This window comes from Schistocerca nitens, chromosome 12 (assembly GCF_023898315.1).
Source record: "Schistocerca nitens isolate TAMUIC-IGC-003100 chromosome 12, iqSchNite1.1, whole genome shotgun sequence".
Taxonomy (NCBI): domain Eukaryota; kingdom Metazoa; phylum Arthropoda; class Insecta; order Orthoptera; family Acrididae; genus Schistocerca; species Schistocerca nitens.
In genome coordinates this window covers 141,150,823-141,174,259 of record NC_064625.1, presented here as the reverse complement: position 1 = coordinate 141,174,259, position 23,437 = coordinate 141,150,823, and the positions used below count along the sequence as shown (strand labels likewise).

The 23,437-nt window shown below is 40.0% G+C and overlaps 1 protein-coding gene across 2 annotated transcripts in view; it reads left to right on the top strand.

The window, feature by feature from the left end:
* The window catches only part of LOC126215215 (uncharacterized), a 374,241-nt gene that overhangs the window by 258,258 nt on the left and 92,546 nt on the right, over positions 1 to 23,437 (top strand). For both annotated transcript variants that reach the window (XM_049941882.1, XM_049941881.1), the window contains 2 exons: positions 2,356 to 2,556; positions 13,411 to 13,602. In XM_049941882.1, coding sequence (XP_049797839.1) covers positions 2,356 to 2,556; positions 13,411 to 13,602 — 393 coding nt within the window. The remainder of the gene's footprint in view (positions 1 to 2,355; positions 2,557 to 13,410; positions 13,603 to 23,437) is intronic.

Genomic DNA, 23,437 nt, shown 5'->3' with positions numbered 1-23,437 from the left:
CTGCGTCCAATCGTCAGTATGCTGGTTATCGAGGACCAGTTACTACAGTTGTTGGCCAGCTTGCATCTGGATAGGATACTATGGCTTAATGACACCCTTTCTAACCAAATCTTTCATGCCTTGAGGTCAGAAAGGGTGCATTGTCATGCCAATAAGTGGGCTCATGCCGCCAAATTCCTTGTAGATTTAAATGGGTTTTGTGATCACTGAAACAACACACATACCCAATCAACGAATATGGTTGAGGCCCCATATGGAGAGGCCCCGATGGAATCCTTGTCAGATTCTATACTGGATTTGCTGCCGAGTTAGCCCGTCTTCTAACTATAATCTGTCGTAGATCCATTAGTAAAAACTGTGCCCAGCTCTTGGAAAAAGGCACAGGTCACTCTAAATGGTTCAAATGGCTCTGAGCACTATGGGACTTAACTTCTATGGTCATCAGTCCCCTAGAACTTAGAACTACTTAAACCTAACTAACCTAAGGACATCACACACATCCATGCCCGAGGCAGGATTCGAACCTGCGACCGTAGCGGTCACGCGGTTCCCGACTGAAGCGCCTAGAACCGCACGGCCACACTGGCCGGCGCACAGGTCACTCTCATCTATGAGAAGGGTAGTAAAAGTGATCCACAGAACTACCATCTAGTATCCTTGACATCTATTTGTTGTGGAATATTAGAACATATTCTGAGCTTAAACATCGTGAGGGATCTTGAATAGAATAACCTCCTCAATGGCAATCAACACGGATTCCGAGAACGTTTATAGTGCGAAACCCAACTCGCCCTTTTCTCACATGACACACTGAAAGCTTTGGATCAAGACATCCAGGTAGGTAGATGTAGTGTTTCTTGATTTCCAAAGAGCATTTGACTTGGTACCACACCTATGTTTATTGTCAAAAGTACAATCATATCAAGTGAAATTTGTGACTGCGTTGAGTACTTTTTGGTAGGGAGGACACAGCATGTTATCTTGGATGGAGAGTCATTGTGAGTTGTAGTAGTAACTTTGTGTGTGCCCCAGGGAAATGTGTTGGGACCCTGGCTGTCATGGTTGTGTCTAGTGACCTTGCGGACTATATTAATAGTAAAATCAGACTTTTTGCAGATGATGCAGTTATCTTTAATGAAGTACTAACTGAGAGAAGCTGCATAAATATTGAGTCAGATTTTGATAAGATTTCAAAGTGGTTCAGAGATTGACAACTTGCTCTGAATGTTAAGAAATGTAAAATTTTGCACTTCACAAAATGAAAAAACGTAGTATTCTATGACTATAATATCAGTGAGTAACTGTTGAAATCGACCAACTCATACAAATACACCGAGCGAGGTGGCGCAGTGGTTAGCACACTGGACTCGCATTCAGGAGGACGACGGTTCAATCCCGTCTCCAGCCATCCTGATTTAGGTTTTCCGTGATTTCCCTAAAATTGTTTCAGGCAAATGCCGGGATGGTTCCTTTGAAAGGGCACGGCCGATTTCCTTCCCGATCCTTCCCTAACCCGAGCTTGCGCTCCGTCTCTAATGACCTCGTTGTCGACGGGACGTTAAACACTAACCACCACCACCATCATACAAATACCTGCATGTAACACTTTGTAGGGTAATGAAATGGAATGATTTCCTAAGTTCAGTCGTGGGTAAAGCAAGTTGTAGACTTCGGTTTGTTGGTAGAATACTGGGGAAGTGCAATCAATCTACAAACGAGATTGCTTACAAATCACTCATGTGACCACGTCTAGAATATTGCTTGAGTGTGTGGGATCCGTATCGTATAGGACTAGCAGGGGATACTGAACGAATACAAAGAAGGGCAGCACAAATGGTGACAGGTTTGTTTAATCCATGGGAGTGTGTCACATAGGTACTGAAGGAACTGAACTGACAAGACTCTTGAAGACAGAGGGAAACTATCCAGAGATGGGCTATGAGCAAAGTTTCATTAACTGGCTTTAAATTATCACTCTAGGGATATACTGCAGCTTCCTATGTATCTCTTACATAGGTATCATGAAGATAAGATTAGAATAATTACTGAATGCACAGAGGCATTGAAACAATCATTCTTCCCGCACTCCGTACACGAATGGAACAGGAAGAAGCCATAACAACTGGTACAATGGGACATACCCTCTGCCATGCACTTCATGTTTATTTGCAGAGTATAGCTGTAGATGTAGATGGTTTCATTTCATTTCCTTCTCTCATTCTGGGTGCTGCTGCTTTTTTCAATGTATTTAATTCTTGAGCTGTTTTACAGCCTGGCCTTCTTCATCACAATTTAAATTTTAAGCTGTATAGAAATTTTATTTCTTTTTTTGTAATGAATGAAATTTCTTTATAGGCTGGAAAATCCAATGACATCCAACAGATGCTGGATGAATGTTACATTACAGACACTGTTCTCCATGGAAAATTTCATGCAGAGCATGATAAAAGCATTTGAGAATGTGAATGTGGAGAACAATTCACTGATCTCGTGCATACTAACAGTGCACTATGCGAGATCTCTCGGGCATCAAGAGTGTGTCTACGAACAAGCAAGGTAAGAGACATTAAATTTAACATTCATCACTTTGCACGGAGGTGATAGACTTCACGAAATAGCGATATGAGCATAACCAGAGGGTGGTAGCACTGCTTAGACAAGATATAAAAGGGCAGAGTTGCCATTTGTATTTGGGTGTTTCATGTGAATAGGTTTCCAATGTGATTGTGGCCACACAACGAGAATTAGCAGACTTTGAGTGTGGAATGGTAGTTGGAACTAATGCATGGGACATGCCATTTTAGAAATCATTAGGGTATTCAGTATTCTGAGATCCACAGTATAAAGAGTGTGCCAAGAATATCAAATTTCAGGCATTACCTCTCATCTTAGCCATTGCAGTGGCCAACAGCTTTCACTTAACAACCGAGAACAGCAGTATTTCCGTGGAGTTGTCAGTGCTAACAAACGAGCAACACTGTGCAAAACAACTGTTAGCACAGTGCGGCAAAATTTGGTGTCGATGGGCTATCGCAGCAGGTGACCGACGCGAGTGCCTTTGCTATCAGAACGAAATCGTCTGCAGAGTCTCTCCTGGGATCCTGACCCTATCGGTTGGACTCTAGATGACTGGAAGGGGCTGGCCCGGTCAGATGAGTTCCGATTTCAGTTGGTAACTGCTGTTGTTACGGTTGACGTGTGACGCAGACGCCACAAAGCCGTGGACCCATTCTTTTCAACAAGGCACTGTGCAAGCTGGTGATGGCTACATAACAACATGAGCTGTGTTTACATGGAATGGTGTGTGTCCTCTGGTTCAACTGAACCAATCATTTACTGGAATTAGTTATATACAGCCATGTGGAGACTATTTGCACCCATTCATGGATTTCATGTTCTGAAACAACAATGGAAATTTGTGGATGATGATGCACCATGTCAGTGGGCCACAGGGCATTTTATAGAGAATTCGAGTAAATGGTAGGTCAGTCATATAACCCACGTGAATCCCATCGAACATTTATGGCACATACTCGAGAGGTCAGTTCGTGCACAAAATCCTGTGTTGGCAACTCTTTCGTAATTATGGACAGTTACAGGCTCAGAATTTCTGCAGGGGACTTCCAATTAGTTGTCGAGTCCATGGAACATCGAGTTGCTGCATTACACTGGACAAAAGGAGATCCAACATAGTATTATGAGGTATCCTATGCCTTGTGTCATCTTGTGTATATTGTGGTATTGGTACCATTTGTTTAAGTAAAAGACAGAAGTAACCATTCAGTTGTGATGGTGGTGGTGGTGGTGGTGGTGGTGGTAGTGTTAGTGGTGATGGTAGAGGTAGTAGCAGTAGTAGTAGTAGTAGTAGTTTCATTTTTAATTTCACTAACTGAATTTTCTGTCGGTGTTAGATAGAACACGATAAACATTATTGAATAGAGAACACTTTCTAATGAGCAAAATTAGATTTGGCCACAAACCAGCTTCCAGCTTCTTTTGCCGTCACCAGGTGACAACTGTATGTTGCAAACACAGATAAAATGATGTGCCACCCACATAGATATTACTTCTACCAAAGATACAAATATGATAACACGTTGAGTGTTTACATAGTGAAGTATTACATTTTTTTATATCATGCAGGACTAGTTCTGTTAACTAAGAAAGGAAACACACAGTTTTATATGTGGAGTTACATCTAACAACTGCTGAAAAGTAGTGTTAAATCTACTATTTTAATCTGGTATTTGTAATTAAGACTAAATTGAACAGGGTGGAAATGGAAACTGTGTCTGGTCATTTAACACTAAGCTGGCATTCAGAAAAAAGGTCGTCTTTCAGCTTTTCGTAACAGAATGTAAAACTTAAATTTGAGTCATAATATGATATTATATAGAATAAGTTTTTCACTGTGTTAAGAACAGCAGCAAGATGACCCTCCATGTTGAAATCAACAAACATATGACACTGAATGCCAGCTTAGTTCTAAATGATGAAACTTGGTATCCTTTTTCCATCTATATTAAATTAACTTTTATCCTCAAATACTACCTTAAAATTGTAAATTTGGCTTTATTTTTCATCTGGCATCAAATGTATCCCCGTGTTAAAAACTTAATTTTTCCTGTTTAGTTAACACAGCTCTTTCTGTGTGAAATAATAAAGTAATATTTCCTATGTAAGCACTCTAAATTTCATTTTTTAAATCTTTTGTATATTCTGTATAAATAATATTCATGTAATATATCTAAAAACACAGATGATGTGACTTACCGAACGAAAGTGCTGGCAGGTCGATAGACACACGAACAAACACAAACATACACACGAAATTCAAGCTTTTGCAACAAGCTGTTGCCTCATCAGGAAAGAGGGAAGGAGAGGGAAAGACGAAAGGATGTGGGTTTTAAGGGAGAGGGTAAGGAGTCATTCCAATCCTGGGAGCGGAAAGACTTACCTTAGGGGGAAAAAAGGACAGGTATTCACTCGCACACACACACACACATATCCATTCCCAAATACACAGTGTATGTGCGGATGGATATGTGTGTGTGTGCGAGTGAATGCCTGTCCTTTTTTCCCCCTAAGGTAAGTCTTTCCGCTCCCGGGATTGGAATGACTCCTTACCCTCTCCCTTAAAACCCACATCCTTTCGTCTTTCCCTCTCCTTCCCTCTTTCCTGATGAGGCAACAGCTTGTTGCAAAAGCTTGAATTTCGTGTGTATGTTTGTGTTTGTTCGTGTGTCTATCGACCTGCCAGCACTTTCGTTCGGTAAGTCACATCATCTGTGTTTTTAGATATATTTTTCCCACGTGGAATGTTTCACTCTATTATATTAATATTCATGTAACTCGCACATCGTTTTACCTGTGTTTGTGACATTGCTGTCACCTGGCAGTGACCTACGAAGCCAAAAGCTGGCTTTTGATCAAATAAATATAATTTTGCAGAATGTTATGAAGTGAAGTGTATCCTATTTAATATTATTAATTTTATATTTATTAGGCTATTTCAGCTGTAGACAACATCAAATGCGTAGTGCAGTTGTTTCATTAATATATACACTGATGAACCAATATGACCTTTGCCCACCATGAGACTGAATGCCACTTTATGGCATCACAATATGTGACATGAGTTTCTCAGTTATGAATGTGCTTTTGTTTGCTGATGACATCATTATTATGCAAAAGAATGAAGATGGCCTCCAAAGATGAGTATACCAGCTGAACAAAATTTTCAAGAAATACGACTTCAAAATTTCTAATAATAAAACAAAAATAGTAGCATTCTGAGGAATATATCCAGTCTGATCGAAAATTGGTTGGGATAATTCAGTTCTGGAGCAAGTGTCTCAAATCTCTTATTTAGCTCGTACTATAAGTTTTGATTTTGACTCTGATATTGATAATAAAATATACAAATTCCAAGCTGTCTGTGGTGTCATTAGCAGAACATTGGGCCATAAAGTACAAAAAGAGACCATCATGAAAATCTATAAAGTAATGATGGTTCCTGTGAAAGCAAAGCTGGGTTGACACAAAAAATTCAAACAGCAGAGATGCGGTTCCCAAGAAAGATGAAGGGCTGCAAAAGAAGAGACACAATTAGAATTAAATATTTTGAACATGGATGAAAACATTCACAAATATTGTGAAGATTGTACACAGAATTTCCCAGAAGATCCCGAACAAGCCGAATGAGAAAAGAGATATTGGAAGACATCAGAAAAGATGAGAATGATTTTGTTAGTGAGTTTGGAATAGGCAATGGCCTGGGAATGATTTTGATAGTGAGTTGGGAACAGGCAAGTGCCTAATACTTGAAAGGAAGATGATGATGATGATGATGATGATGATATGTGATATGGTAAGGAAAGTATATGGATCTACTGACATTAGCAACTTTGACAAGATCACATTGTAATGTCCTGTGAGTAGGAACAAACTTCTCAGAAGCAGTGGAGCTGGCCAGCTGCCCACTTGCTACTTTCATGAACATGCAAGCTGTCCCAGAAGGAATGATTAGTATTCAGAGATATGAAAGGAACAATCAGTCAAAGCAAATAAATCTAGTAAACTTGGGCTGTTAAATGCTTACCTTAAGATCCAATTTACAGACTTTTTGAGAAGGTGATTTATTCTAGAATAGTATCTCACAATAATATCCTCAGCAAATCACAGTTTGGATTTGAGAAGAGTAGCTCTACTGAAAATTCTGTTTGCATGGTCTCTCACCAAATTTTAAAAGCACTGGCTGGTGTTTTCTGCAACCTATCAAAGGCATTTGACGGTGTGAATCACAATATTCTTATAGATAAAACGAAGTTTTATGGGATTGGTGGTGTAACCAACCAATGGATAATTTTATATCCAACAAAAAGAATACAGGAAGTTATATTTAATAATTTAACCAATGTTGGGGGGCATTATTCTGATTGGAGAAAAATCACATAAGAGGTTCCCCAAGCCTCAACCTTAGGTCTGATAGTGTTCCTCATATATGTAAACAATCTTCCGTCTAATATACAAAAAGCAGAGTTAGTCCTTTTAGCAGATGACACTAGTATTATAATACTGTAATCAATGTAAGCACACATACAGCAACTGAAGAAATGGTAAATAATGTTCTTAAAATTATCATTGACCAGTTTCTGTGTGAGGTCTCACTCTGAATTTTAAAAAGACACAACATATTGAGTTCTCCACATCTAGGGGTGCTACATCAGTGATATGTGTAACACATGCTGAGGAAATAATAAATAGGGTGGAAACTCAAAATTTTTGTGTGTCCATATTGCTGAGGATTTAAGTTAGACAAAACACATTTTTGAATACCTAAATCGACTTAGTTCAACCAGATTTGCACTTAGATTCATTGCAAATCGTGGGGAGAAACAAATCAGTAACTTGAAATGTTTTACATATTTCCTTTCAGTAATGTCATGTGGAATAATGCTCTGGAATAACTCATAATATCTGGTGCTCATGCATGATCATCTTGTAGACAAACAAGGAACAATGATGTACATAATTACAATACCAGAAAGAAAAATGACATTCATTATATTAAGATTGTCATTAGTACAAAAAAGGATGCACAGTAAAATTGCCACAGTATGTTGGATTTTGCTACTGTAGTCAGTAACAAATACAAATCGTATCTACTGCAGTCCATGAACAGTGTTTGGATTCGCTATGCTGAATTGAACTACAGGGTTATTACAAATGATTGAAGCGATTTCACAGCTCTACAATAACTTTATTATTTGAGATATTTTCACAATGCTTTGCACACACACACAAAAGCTCAAAACGTTTTTTTAGGCATTCAAAAATGTTCGATATGTGCCGCTTTAGTGATTCGGCAGACATCAAGCCGATAATCAAGTTCCTCCCACACTCTGCGCAGCATGTCCCCATCAATGAGTTCGAAAGCATCGTTGATGCGAGTTCGCAGTTCTGGCACATTTCTTGGTAGAGGAGGTTTAAACACTGAATCTTTCACATAACCCCACAGAAAGAAATCGCATGGGGTTAAGTCGGGAGAGCGTGGAGGCCATGACATGAATTGCTGATCATGATCCCCACCATGACCGATCCATCGGTTTTCCAATCTCCTGTTTAAGAAATGCCGAACATCATGATGGAAGTGCGGTGGAGCACCATCCTGTTGAAAGATGAAGTCGGCGCTGTCGGTCTCCAGTTGTGGCATGAGCCAATTTCTGCGTGCTACGCGTGAAACTTGCCCGCACGCGTTCAACCATTTCTTCGCTCACTGCAGGCCGACCCGTTGGTTTCCCCTTACAGAGGCATCCAGAAGCTTTAAACTGCGCATACCATCGCCGAATGGAGTTAGCAGTTGGTGGATCTTTGTTGAACTTTGTCCTGAAGTGTCGTTGCACTGTTATGACTGACTGATGTGAGTGCATTTCAAGCACGACATACGCTTTCTCGGCTCCTGTCGCCATTTTGTCTCACTGCGCTCTCGAGCGCTCTGGCGGCAGAAACCTGAAGTGCGGCTTCAGCCGAACAAAACTTTATGAGTTTTTCTAGGTATCTGTAGTGTGTTGTGACCATATGTCAATGAGTGGAGCTACAGTGAATTTATGAAATCGCTTCAATCATTTGTAATAGCCCTGTACATGTTGCAATTGCAAACTTGAGTAGGAACTGTTCTGTGCTGCATGCCACAGGTTTTTGTAGCGCAAGTGATGACAAAATTCTTTGAGTTGGTTTGACGTGTTTGTGGATGAGAGTGAGATGGAGAGCTCATAGTGGAATGTTCGTGGAATGTAGACTGATCAGCCGGAGCATTATGACCACCAACCTACTATCACTAAAAACCCATCCAAGTGATAGCAGTGTCACCTGTCGAGGAATGCCTGCTAGTCACACACACGCACGATGCACGTAATATCAGTGAGGGTGCTGTCTGTGTGTAGAATGGTGCGATCTATCTGAGTTTGACCGAGGGCAGATTGTGGCGATCCAGAGGCTCGGCATGAGCATTTCAGAAACTGCACAACTGGTTGGGTGTTTGACTCAGTGCTGTGGTGAGTGTTTTCAACACATAGTGAAACCAAGATGAAACCACTTCCAGACATTGGGGATCTGGGCGGCCACCTCTTACTGCAAATATCAGACTGGTAAAACAGGACAGGCAGCAAACTGTGGTGGAACTAACATCAGACTTTAATGTTGGACTGAGTACAAGTGTGTCTGAACACACAGTGCACTGAACACGCCTAATGGTGGGCCTCTGTAGCCGATGACCCACACTTGTGTCAATGTTAACACCAGACATCGTCAACTATGACTGAAATGGTTATGTGACCATCAGTACTGGGCGTTGGTCCAGTGGCAGAGAATTGTGCAGTCTGATGAATCCCAACACACCTTCTTCATCATGCCGATGGCAGGGTGCGAATCCATTATCTTCCAGTAGAGATGGGCAAAACTTTTCAGAGATCGGATCAGAACTGTTCACTCCCTGAAATGAACTAGCCCTTTTTCATGACTCACCACTCATTCACAATAGAAAATAAATGGAAGGCACATTGCCCTTTAAACTTGATTTATTCCAGTACTATACCTGTATTTTGATCTTATTTGATCCTATTTACGATATGACAAAGTTTTTGATTTATTTTGCACTATCGTGGTTTTTTGGGTGATCGGAAAATGTTGTAACTTGAGATTTAAATTAACAATATATTTGGCTATAATGTATTAAAATTTCATTAACCTCATACAAATACATCGCAAGCCATATATTTTTAAAGTGAACGTTTCCTTCTGAAGACGCCTAAAATCGTAAAATCCGTACCAGAATAAGAAAAAAAAATATATAAATTTGACTGTAAGACTAAAGTGCTGCATATAGCCTTATGCAGAATAAAACAAGGAAAATATTGGTGTATCACATTTTGTGATACGTTTATCGGTTCGCTCATAAGTAAAGTGTAAAGTCGAGTGTCCGTAATAAAAATCCTATAGTAAGAGGAGTCATCAGAAACCTAATCTGATCAGTTTAAACAAATAAAAATAAAATAAAAACAAATGATGTATACATAACATAAAAATGTAATATACATAGCGGTATTACTACGAAGAACAATATCCAGTAGAGACGAACTCCGATGCAGAGGCGCTGAGTCAAGTAGGTCGAGCCATGAGCTGTATTACTGCGTGAGCTAAGACCGCAGAGACCAGAGTGACACCTGAGTTGCTTTGCTCAACGCTCTGGCTAGAGTCGAGAACGGTGGGGTGAGCGTTGACGGGCGAGTTCCGAGGGTGGGGGGAGCGGTGAACGGCCACCAGTCCCCCGCTCCGAGACAAATCGTCCGTTCTCTTGCGAGCAGGTTGTTGCAAGTAGTTCTTACGTTCTCCGCTAGGAGGCTCTCTGTCTTGTTGCTCACGTCAACCGCCCAGAGGGCAGGACGTGCGACTGAAACGATCGCCGACGGAGTGCGATGCTAAGTTAAGGTGCTCCAGACACGGCACGCGGCAAGAGGAAGCACAGAGACGGCATGGCATATGTGAAACACAAAATCCAATGGGGCACTGCACAAAGCAGGCAGCCGAGGCAGAAGCAGGGCAGAGGCCGGCGCCGGCTGTGTTGTGTGGCGTGCAGCGTGCTCTGACCAGCAGAGGCCCCGCTGATATGCTCCGTCTCTCTCTCTCTCTCTCTCTCTCTCTCTCTCTCTCTCTGCTGTAGGAAACGTTTGGAGCTACCATTCTTTTTTTCTGAATCACTGATTGTTCACTCCATTGAAGGATTCAACTCTATGAATCAGTTCAGGAGCGGATCCCCCATCTCTATCTTCCAGGTGAACAGCTCCTTGACACCTGTATTGGGGGGGCGAAGACAAGCTGGTGGCAGTTCCGTTATGCTCTGGGGAACATTCACGTGGGCATCCACAGGTCCAGTGGAGCGTGTACAAGGCACCGTGATGGCCAAGGAGTATCGTACACTGGTTGCAGACCACGTACACCCCTTCACGACGGTCACGTTTACCGGAGGCAGTAGCATTTTTTAGCAAGATAATGCTCCATGTCAGAATGCCAGGAGTGCGATGGACCGGTTCGAGGAACACTGTGGTGAGTGTTCCAGTCGATGTGCTGGCCCCCCAACTCTCCAGGTCTGAATCCAATCAGGCACATCTGGGTTGTGGCTGAATGTGGCGTGAGAGCTCATTGCAGAATTTACAGGAATTATGTGATGCGCGTGCAGATGTGGTGCCAACTTGCAGAGGGATCTACCGAGGCCTCATTGCTTTCGTGCCATGACACATCACTGCTGTTATGCGTGCCGAAGGTGGACATACTGGCTGTTAGACAGGTGTCAATAGTGTTCTGGCTGATCAGTGTATAGGTACAGTATGGTGGAGGGGGGGGGGGGGGGGGGAGAGAAAGGATCAGCACTGACGCTGCATGTATGGCGTGTGTAGTGTCGAGTGTCAAGTCACCAGATGTATACTTATACAAGCTAAATCATTTGTTTCTAGTTTTTGACTGTAGCATTGTTGTAGATTTATTATGCTGCTTATTGCCTCATTTCTGGCTACTGTGCACTGAGATAAAAATAACCTTTATAATACCAACATTTATAGGATATGTCTGAGCTGTTTTTCTCAGTGTGTGACAAGAGCTGATGTGCTTTGTTCTTTATGTTGACATTATTTTGGCAGAGGCCTCATGGGCTGCAGATAATTCAGAGGCCTCATGGGCTGCAGATAATTCACTGTTCATGTATCATTCAATATATATTGATTAAAAGAAGCATTTAAAGACATTAAAGTACTAAATCAGTACTTTGCCTGAGGAGGAGGAATTTTTCATAGTCATCAGCTGTATCATGTGCATAGTTCCAGGACTGAAACAGCTCAAAAATGACTTCTCAAAATTTTCCAAATGGCATGGAGCTTATGTTGTTGTTTCCATCTTCCACGACTTGGAACCATTGCTTACTGAAGGACTTTTCCACAACTTGTAGCAACTGTGATGCCTTGCTGTGGTAAAAGCTGCTCATGGTTTGGCAATTGCTGTACGACTTCTTGAATGTTCTCAATTGGCGTGCACTCTTCCCACGTGCACTACTATACATAGACCAGCAACATCTCTCTCTTTATATATACACACAGGGTGTACATCAAGTCTGGGAACACTTCCAATTATTTATTGCACAAGAACTAAACATGGTACAGATTTCATACATATTGCATTTTGGAGAGAAACTCTGAAAGTTTTTTTTTTACAAACTTTCGATATGCGAACCACGAGTGGCCCGGCAGACGCCAGTACGGTAATCGAATTCTTCCCATACCTGTCCCAGCGTGGCATCGTTGACTGTGGCAGTTGCTTCCCATACTCTCTCCCAGAGCTCTGCTACATCACGTGATAGAGGCGGTACATACATCAAATCTTTAACGTGTCCCCACAGAAAAATGTCACATGGAGTGAGATCTGGTGATTGGGGAGGCTATTTCATGAACTCCAACACACAGAAAGCTCACTCTGCACCTGAACTCACCACGTTTGCAACTAGCGCTGACTATCAGCAAATTACCAAACTACGCTGTGGCAGTAAATGTGCGGGGGGGGGAACAACTTTCAGAGTTTCTCTTCAAAATGACATATGTATGATGTCTGTACAATGTTTGGTTCTTGTGCAATAAATAATTGAAAATGTTCCCAGACTTTATGACATATTGTGTTAATCCAGAATGAGATTTTCACTCTGCAGCGGAGTGTGCGCTGATATGAAACTTCCTGGCAGATTAAAACTGTGTGCCCGACCGAGACTCGAACTCGGGACCTTGCCCGCGAAAGGCAAAGGTCCCGAGTTCGAGTCTTGGTCGGGCACACAGTTTTAATCTGCCAGGAAGTTTCATATTGTGTTAATGTTACAATAGCTTATACAGATATCAGTCTGTTTGATTAGGACATGGTACATGGAATGGCCCAGATTTGTGCCCTTCTTCCTTAAGCTATTTAATTTTTGACATTTCGTAAGTGGATTCATTTCTCCTTGAAGATACAGTTTTAGTAATAATTGCACTCCAGATCGAATTTTCAGCATGCAGTGGAGTGTTTACTGATTTGAGACCTCCTGGCAGATTAAAACTGTGTTCCAGACTGGGACTCAATTCCAATTTTATTTATTTATTTTAAGGAAATAAAAGTGGGAGAGAGGTAATGATGGAAGTAAAGCTGTGAGGAAGGGTCACGAGTTGTTGTCAGGTAGCTCAGTTGGTAGAACACTTGCCTATGAAAGGCAAAGTTCCCATATTCGAGTTTTGGGTCAGCACAGAGTTTTAACCTTACAGGAAGTTTCAGTAATTGCCTTCATTTTATACACTGTTGTGCGACTTCCTTGCAAATTGTATTTTTAAATGTGTTTTTCAGGAAACTTGCAGAAGTACTTGGCACACTGAATAGTGACTACAATGTAAACGACCAGCAGGATCCTTCAGAATTCATTCTCTGGCTGTTCAATGCATTTGAGCCAGCACTGGAGAAATACGGACCCAGCTGGGCATCGGGTTTGATAACTGAGAATTTCCGATTTGAAATGGAGGAAAGGACCTGTTGTATGGGGTAAGATATGCTTCACAACAGATAACTGTTTTTCAGTCATATGAGTTCTTAGCTTTACAGAACTTAAGCATTTCTGAACTCTTTGATTCTCTTATTTTGTAATTATTTGCCTTGATGAAGTGATTTGCCACTTAGTTACTAGTGAAGAAAAAGATCGTTAGTTGTTAGCACGTTCCACGAACTCTCCGTGTGATGGTGACGATGAATGAATTGTCACCAATGTTGACTGGTGGCCAATGCTAAATAGAAACATATAAATCACAGCAAGTTTGTCAGTAACATTGATAGGGTGATGGCTGCATGGTCTGGATCTGCAATGACTAAAATAATTAGAAGTCTACAATGAAATCTCCACTCTACAGTAGGGTGTGCGCTGATATGAAACTTCCTGGCAGATTAAAACTGTGTGCCGGACCGAGACTCGAACTAGGGTCCCGAGTTCAAGTCTCGGTCTGGCACACAGTTTTAATCTGCCAGGAAGTTTCATAATTAGAAGTCGTTGGCAAAAAATAATATATATTGTACTTAACTGGTTGTACAGGATTCTTCTTGGCTGCAAACATATAATTATAAACAGATAGCTATTGAGGCCTCACTTATGCCACACGTTACTAAGTGCCTTGTTAGAGGTTACTTCCTATCAGCTGAAGGCTAAGCTACTTTACTACTGGACGTCCCGAGCAAGAGTGGATGAGAGCTTGCTAGAAACTTGATACAAGCCGCGGAGTGGCGCTGGTTGCAACTCGCGGGTCCAACAATACTAATACGGACTGCGGTCGATAACTCCAACCCCTAACAAGTGTGGCATCGAGCGTTGATGCAGAAAGTGACAATTACTTAATTTAATATACTATCTCAGTGATAATAATTATTTAAATCCAAAACTTATTAATATAAAACACTTTCATAATGGGTTAAAAAGTATAAAATAATTTCTCCTAGCCCCATACAGATTACTGACAGCATACATGTAGTTTTGAAAATTTGCGATTGCAAATTTTTAGTAGCCATGAAAATACTTGTAAGATTTATAATGAAAAATGAGGAGTGCATGCAATAGATAATACTTGTAGTTCGGAAATAAAATATTAATGCACCAGTTATTTATTGCATGTGCCCCATGTTTTTTGGTATAATCTTACAAGTATTTTCAAGGCTATTAAAAATTCACAGTCCCAATTTTCAGAACTAAGTGTGTGAGGTTAAGAAGCTGTATGGAGCTAAGAGACATTACTTTATGCTTTTAGTTCATTTTTAAAATGTTGTGTATTAAAAAGATTTTGATCAGATAATTATTTTCTGCTTTTTAGTCTTGTGAGTATGAAATTTTTCAGTGGATTATAAATATTTTGATGATGATATATAGGAGATATGTGTTACATTGAAGGTTTATTTAATTGTCTTTATATGTGATCATATCTTAAATAGAACAGTATTACACCTACCTGTTAATAAAATATCAATACATTTGTTATTTTCATAAAAGAGAGAGAGAGAGAGAGAGAGAGAGAGAGAGAGAGAGAGAGAGAGAGAGACAAAGTGTCTCAATCACACATCAGACAAAAGAGGGAGTTAATATTGCATTGTCATCCAGCTCTGAGCTGTGCAGAAAGTTTCAATCACCGGGAAGTTATTTTAAAACCAATTTCAAAGTCTCTACTGAACAGACATATAGAGAAGAAAGTGACCTAAAGAAAACCCGTTAAAAATAGGCTACATGCTGGCTGACAATTTACATGATTGAGTTATTGTGTTGCTTTACTTTTTTGTATACACATGGTAATTAATATTTAATTCTCTCTCTCTCTCTCTCTCTCTCTCTCTCTCTCTTTCCAGTTTGCTAGGTAAATCCTCGTATGGCAGAATGTGTCACACCTTTCTGTGCCACACTAAGGATGAATTCTGTAAGCCATTTCTCCTCCATGTGTTACACGCTGATGGGCTGAAATTGAATGACTGCTGCCCATTGCAAGAGTGAATGTTATTTGGTAGTGTTGCATGCATGGTATGTGGTGAGGAGATGTATATAAAAGGGGCAGGGACAAACGGGGACTAATGTTGTGGGCTGCATTTATATTAAACAGAATGGGCATATGATTATTGAGTCTGAACAATTCAAATTTCTAAGAACATGGACTTTCCGTAATAGTTTCCCATCTATCTGAACACCCAAATATTTGAATTGTTGTGACAGATAGTGTACTACTATCTATCTGAACAATTCAAATATCTGGGTGTTCAGATAGATAGTAAACTATCATGGAAAGCCCATGTTCAGGATCTTGTTTAAAAACTGGATGGTGCTCTATGTACCATTAGAACAGTGTCTGGAATAAGTGAGGGTCCAATGTGAAAATTAGCCCTCTTAGCTTATTTTCATTCGCTTCTGGCATACATCATTATAGTCTGTGATACTCTGCCCATTCACATAGGGTATTTTTGGCTCATAAAAGAGCAGTTCAATCAGTAAGTGGTGTAAGTTTGTGAACATTTTTTCACTCCTGTTCTTCAAGAGTCTAGGAATTCTGGCAATGGCCTCTAAAAATTTATTTTCTTTTATGTTGTTTGTTCATAAAAATTTGAGCTTATTCCCAGGACTTGGCAGCTTTCACTCAGTTAATACTAGGCAGAAAGGCCAGTCTGCGTTTGGATCACACCTCCTTGACTGTTGTGCAGAAAGGCATGCAGTATTCTACTGCATCCTTTCTCATTAAGCTACGACAAGAATTAAAAAATCTTAGCAATAATCTTCACACACATTCAATTCTAAATAGAACAATTCCATTGTGGATCACTTTCTATTCTGTTAGGGATTTCTGGGAAAGCTAATTGCTGTGTTATATTGTTGATTACGGTTATATATAGTCACAGCTTATCATGTGCTTAGGATTTTTCTCCATTTTATTTCATCTATGTTAATGTCATGTGCTGACTCATTGTTCACCTATTGAAAGTGGTTGCGCAGTAGTAAAATCACAAGTGGGCAACTGAGTGCTGTATGCCCACACCTCATCACAGACATCAGATACTTGCCTGCTGGCTAAAGCAGGACAGACAGTGATCTGTGTCAAATGTGATGACAAAGTACAGAGCTGGTTCAGGCACAAGTGTTTCAGAGCACACTGATCAGCACGTTTTTCAATGCAGACCTCTGCGTGCTCCCGTGTTGACCCATTGACATTTTCAGTTATGATTGCAGTGGGCATGGAATTGTCATAATTGCTCCATGGATCAGTGGAAACATCTGTGTCTACATCTACATACATACTCCACAAGCCACCATATGGAGTGCAATGGAGGGTACCGTGTACGACTACTACTACTACTACTACTAGTAATAATAATAATAATAATAATAATAATAATAATAAAACCCATGGAGGCCCGGGAAAAGAATAGGCCTCTGGTATGTTCTGCCAGTCGTAAAAGGCGACGAAAAGAACAAACCACTAATAGAGCTAACCCCCCTTTTAGTGTGATTAGTTGGTCCAGGACAGAACTAATGAAGCCTCGGACAAGCGCTGTCATGGTCGGGGACGACGCTTGAACCCTATGCCCGTCCACAATAGTAACGACACAGATAGCCACATGGAAAATGATTTAAATCCAAATAAAGGTGTTTTGCAGGATATGCTTCCTGCAACCACTCTAGAAGGAAAACAAAGACAGAGGATGGGATGGTCAGATGAAGTTAATTGACACCTCATGTTCTGTTATTACCAAGCAACAAACTTAGGAACCAACACAACTGGATACAGATCACAAGTATACAGAACATTTATTACCAGATACCCAGAATTAAAATTTTTAACAGAACAACGACTAGCTGATCAGATCCGGGTAATAATAAAAAATAACAGGATACCCCAGTCAGAATTAGAAAACATCAAACAACAAGTACAACAAATACTGGAACAAAACAATGTGCAATCAGATGAAGAAGAAAATACAGTAATGGACTCAAACATCCCAGAGCAAACAAACAAAGAGCAACACGCATCAATTAAACAATCAAAGGAAAACGAAATCTTAAGACAGCCACCAGAACAAGCACAAATAGAACACGAAGTGACGCACATGTTAGATATAGAAGAATAGACCACCAAATAACCCACAAGTCGAAACAACAACAACAACGACTATCAAAACAATCATAGACAACAAAATAAATGAAAATACAACTATGGAAGAGTTGCAACTACTGGTTTATATAGGAGCACTCACTACACTAAATATACACACTAGGCAGAGATCAGAACCAACCAACACACAGAAGAAACCCACAAAACCAGCATGTCAACACAGGCTACAGATCAGAATAGAAAAACTGAGAAATGTCATCGGACAGCTAACACAATTTATATCAGACAAAAAATGAAAAAGGTTATGTAAAATCTCACAACAAGAAGCGATAGAGCAATTAGACGAAAAGAAGCAGAAATTACAAGCATTGGCCAAACGACTTAGAAGATACAAAAAGTGAAAATAGAAGGAAACAAAACCAAACATTCAACACAAACCAAAAGAAATTTTACCAGACAATAGATAACACACACATTAAAATAGACAATCCACCAAGCATAACAAACATGGAACACTTCTGGAGCAACATATGGTCAAACCCGGTACAACATAAAAGACATGCACAGTGGATACAAGCAGAAACAGACACATACAAGATGATACCACAAATGCCTGAAGTGATAATTTTGCAACATGAAGTTACCCGAGCAATTAATTCTATGCATAATTGGAAAGCCCCTGGAATAGATAAAATAGCAAATTTATGGCTAAAGAAGTTCACCTCAACACATTCGCATCTAACTAAATTATTTAACAGTTACATTGCAGACCCATACACAGTCCCTGATACACTTACACAGGGAATAACTTACCTGAAACCTAAAGATGAAGCAGACACAGCAAACCCAGCAAAATATCGCCCCGTAACATGCCTTCCAACAATATACAAAATATTAACTTCAGTCATTACACAGAAATTAAAGACGCATACAACACAGAACAAAATTATAAATGAAGAACAAAAAGGCTGCTGCAGAGGAGCACGAGGATGTAAAGAGCAACTGATAATAGATGCAGAGGTGACATATCAAGCTAAAACTAAACAAAGGTCGCTACACTACGCATACATTGATTACCGAAAAGCTTTTGATAGTGTACCCCACTCATGGTTACTACAAATATTTGAACTATACAAAGTAGATCCTAAATTGATACAGTTCCTAAACGTAGTAATGAAAAATTGGAAAACCACACTTAATATCCAAACAAATTAAAATAATATCACATCACAGCCAATACACATTAAGTGTGGAATATACCAAGGAGACTCATTAAGTCGTTTCTGGTTCTGCCTTGCTCTGAATCCACTATCCAGCATGCTAAATAATACAAATTATGGATATAATATTACTGGAACATACCAACTCAAAATCACACATTTGCTGTACATGGATGATCTAAAACTACTGGCATCAACAAATCAACAACTCAGCCAATTACTAAAGATAACAGAAGTATTCAGCAATGATAGAAATATGGCTTTTGGAACAGACAAATGTAAGAAAAATAGCATAGTCAAGGGAAAACACACTAAACAAGAAGATTACATATTGGATAGCCACAGCGACTGCATAGAAGCGATGGAAAAAACAGATGCCTATAAATATCTAGGATACAGACAAAAAATAGGAATAGATAATACAAATATTAAAGAAGAACTAAAAGAAAAATATAGACATAGACTAAGAAAAATACTGAAAACAGAATTGACAGCAAGAAACAAGACAAAAGCTATAAATACTTATGCTATACCAATATTGACCTACTCATTTAGACCTAGAAGCACACAATACACTTACACGATCACATTGACACAAATATAGAATACATCACATACATTCTGATGTGTCGACAGAAGTGCCGACACAGTGTGGTTTGAGGAGACCGAAATGCACGCTATAAGCTCACGAAGGATGGCGTGAGGTCTGAAACAGGATACGTAATGAATGCTATAAAGAAAAGTACGTAGCTTCTGGAATACTTAACTTTAATCCATCCTTGTTGTACATCGCTCTTGACGATACAAGTGAGACTCTTTAGATACAAGCTATGTAAGGCTAATGGCGCCTTGCTAGGTCGTAGCCATGGACTTAGCTGAAGGCTATTCTAACTACCTGCTCTGCAAGTGAGCGAGGCTTCGTCAGTGTGCATCGCTAACTAAGTCGTCCGTACAAATGGGGCGAGTGCTAGTAAGTCTCTCGAGACCTGCCGTGTGGTGGCGCTCGGTCTGCGATCACTGACAGTGGCGACACGCGGGTCTGACATGTACTAATGGACCGCGGCCGATTTAAAGCTACCACCTAGCAAGTGTGGTGTCTGGCGGTGACACCACACATTCAGCAACAGAAAGATTCACATTAAGCAGAAAGGAAGGAGGAAGGGGATTTATCGACATAAAAAACCTACATTATGGACGAGCAGAAACTAGCAAAATACACAAAGCAATCACTCATATAAATACATCGGCTACACCACTGCAATTTCATAACCACTTCTACAACCCTTTAGATCACATAACATCAACAGATACGAAGAAAGTAAATTGGAAAAAGGAAACACTACATGGCAAGCCCCCGTATCATCTAACACAGCCACACATTGATCAAGACGCATCCAACACATGGCTAAGAAAAGGCAATATATACAGTGAGACGGAAGGATTCATGATTGCAATACAGGATCAAACAATAAACACCAGATATTACAGCAACATATTATTTAAGATCCCAATACCACAACAGATAAATGCAGATTTTGCAGACAACAAATAGAAACAGTAGATCATATCACAAGCGGATGTATAATACTAGCAAATACAGAATACACCAGAAGATATGACAATGTAGCAAAAATAATACATCAACAACTTGCCATACAACATAAACTAATAAAACAACACGTTCCCACATACAAGTATGCACCACAAAATGTACTGTAAAATGATGAATACAAATTATACTGGAACAGAACCGCTATAACAGATAAAACAACACCACATAACAAACGTGACTTCATGTTGTTGTTGTGGTCTTCAGTGTTGAGACTGGTTTGATGCAGCTTTCCATGCTACTCTATCCTGTGCGAGCTTTTTCATCTCCCAGTACTTACTGCAACCTACATCCTTCTGAATCTGCTTAGTGTATTCATCTCTTGGTCTCCCTCTACGATTTTTACCCTCCACGCTGCCTTCCAGTACTAAATTGGTGATCCCTTGATGCCTCAGAACATGTCCTACCAACTGATCCCTTCTTCTAGTCAAGTTGTGCCACAAACTTCTCTTCTCCCCAATCCTATTCAATACTTCCTCATTAGTGATATGATCTACCCATCTAATCTTCAGCATTCTTCTGTAGCACCACATTTCGAAAGCTTCTATTCTCTTCTTGTCCAAACTAGTTATCGCCCATGTTTCACTTCCGTACATGGCTACACTCCATACAAATGCTTTCAGAAATGACTTCCTGATGCTTAAATCTATACTCAATGTTAACAAATTTCTCTTCTTCAGAAACGCTTTCCTTGCCATTGCCAGTCTACATTTTATATCCTCTCTACTTCGACCATCATCATTTATTTTGCTCCCCAAATAGCAAAACTCCTTTACTACTTTAAGTGTCTCATTTCCTAATCTAATTCCCTCAGCATCACCTGACTTAATTCGACTGCATTCCATTATCCTTGTTTTGCTTTTGTTGATGTTCATGTTATACCCTCCTTTCAAGACACTGTCCATTCCGTTCAACTGCTCTTCCAAGTCCTTTGCTCTCTCTCTGACAGAATTACAATGTCATCAGCGAACCTCAAAGTTTTTATTTCTTCTCCATGGATTTTAATACCTACTCTGAATTTTTCTTTTGTTTCCTTCACTGCTTTCTCAATATACAGATTGAATAACATCGGGGAGAGACTACAACCCTGTCTCACTCCCTTCCCAACCACTGGTTCCCTTTCATGTCCCTCGACTCTTATAACTGCCATCTGGTTTCTGTACAAATTGTAAATAGCCTTTCGATCTCTGTATTTTACTCCAGCCACCTTCAGAATTTGGAAGAGAGTATTCCAGTCAACATTGTCAAAAGCTTTCTCTAAGTCTACAAATGCTAGAAACGTAGGTTTGCCCTTCCTTAATCTAGCTTCTAAGATAAGTCGTAGGGTGAGTATTGCCTCACGTGTTCCAACATTTCTACGGAATCCAAACTGATCTTCCCCGAGGTCGACTTCTACCAGTTTTTCCATTCGTCTGTAAAGAATTCGCGTTAGTATTTTGCATCCGTGACTTATGAAACTGATAGTTCGGTAATTTTCACATCTGTCAGCACTTGCTTTCTTTGGGACTGGAATTATTATATTATTCTTGAAGTCTGAGGGTATTTCACCTGTTTCATACATCTTGCTCACCAGATGGTAGAGTTTTGCCAGGACATCATACTCACCAATAAAAAGAAGAAATTACCACAACTAATCAAAATATCCATACCCAATACAACAGATATACAGAAGAAAATAGGAGAAAAAATTGAAAAATTCATCCAACTGGCTGAGGAAGTCAAGGACATGTGGTATCAGGATAAAGTTGACATTATACCAATTACACTATCAACCACAGGAGTCACACCACACAATATCCACCAGTACATCAATGCAATACAGCTACATCCAAATATATATGTACAACTACAGAAATCTGTAATTATTGATACATGTTCAGTTACGCGAAAGTTCCTAAATGCAATGTAACATATACCGTACAGTTAAAAGTATGTCACGCTAGATCAAGGTCCTCATCACTTTCCATTTTTAACCGGACATAACGTCTGAGGAAGGAAAGAAATAATAATAATAATAATTACCATTCCTGTTCCACTCACAAATAGAGCAAGAGAAGAAGTCTGTCTATATGCCTCTGTATGAGCCCAAATTTCTCTTATCCTATCTTTGTGGACCTTAGGTAAAATATACACTGGCGGCAGTAGAATCATTCTGCAGTTGGCGCAAACGCTAGTTTTCTAAATGTCCATTGTAGTGCCTTGCGAAAAGAGAGGTGTCTTGTGTTGCCCCCAGGGATTCCCATCTGAGTTCACAAAGCATCTCTGTAATAATTGGATGCTTATCGAACCTACCGGTAACACACATCAAGCACATGCCACTCAGTTGCTTTGATGTCTTGCTGATGGGGATCCCAAACACTTGAGCAGTACTCAAAATTGGGTCACAGTAGCATTCTATGCAGCATCTCCAGTATAGGTGGGCTAAACTTTTCCAAACTTCTCTCAATAATACAAGCATTCACCTTCCCTGCCACCAATCTGAAGTGTTCATTCCATTTCATATTGCTTCACGACATTACGCCTAGATATTTAATAGATGTGACTGTGGCAAGCAACTCCCTAATAATGCTGTATTCTAGTATTACATTTGCATTAAGTTACATTTTTCTACATTTAGGGCCACCAGCCATTCACCTCTGCCTAAGTCATCTCATTTACTTCAACAATCGCTCAGTGATGATACCTTCCCGTAAGCTACAGTTCCGTCAGCAGCAAAGAGGTGGAAGTTGCTTGTCACCCTGTCCGTCAGGTCATTTATATACACTACTAGCCATTAAAACTGCTACACCAAGAAGAAATGCAGATGATAAACGGGTATTCTTTGGACAAATATATTATACTCGAACTGATATGTGATTACTTTTTCACGCAATTTGGGTGCATAGATCCTGAGAAATCAGTACCCAGAACAACCATATCTGGCC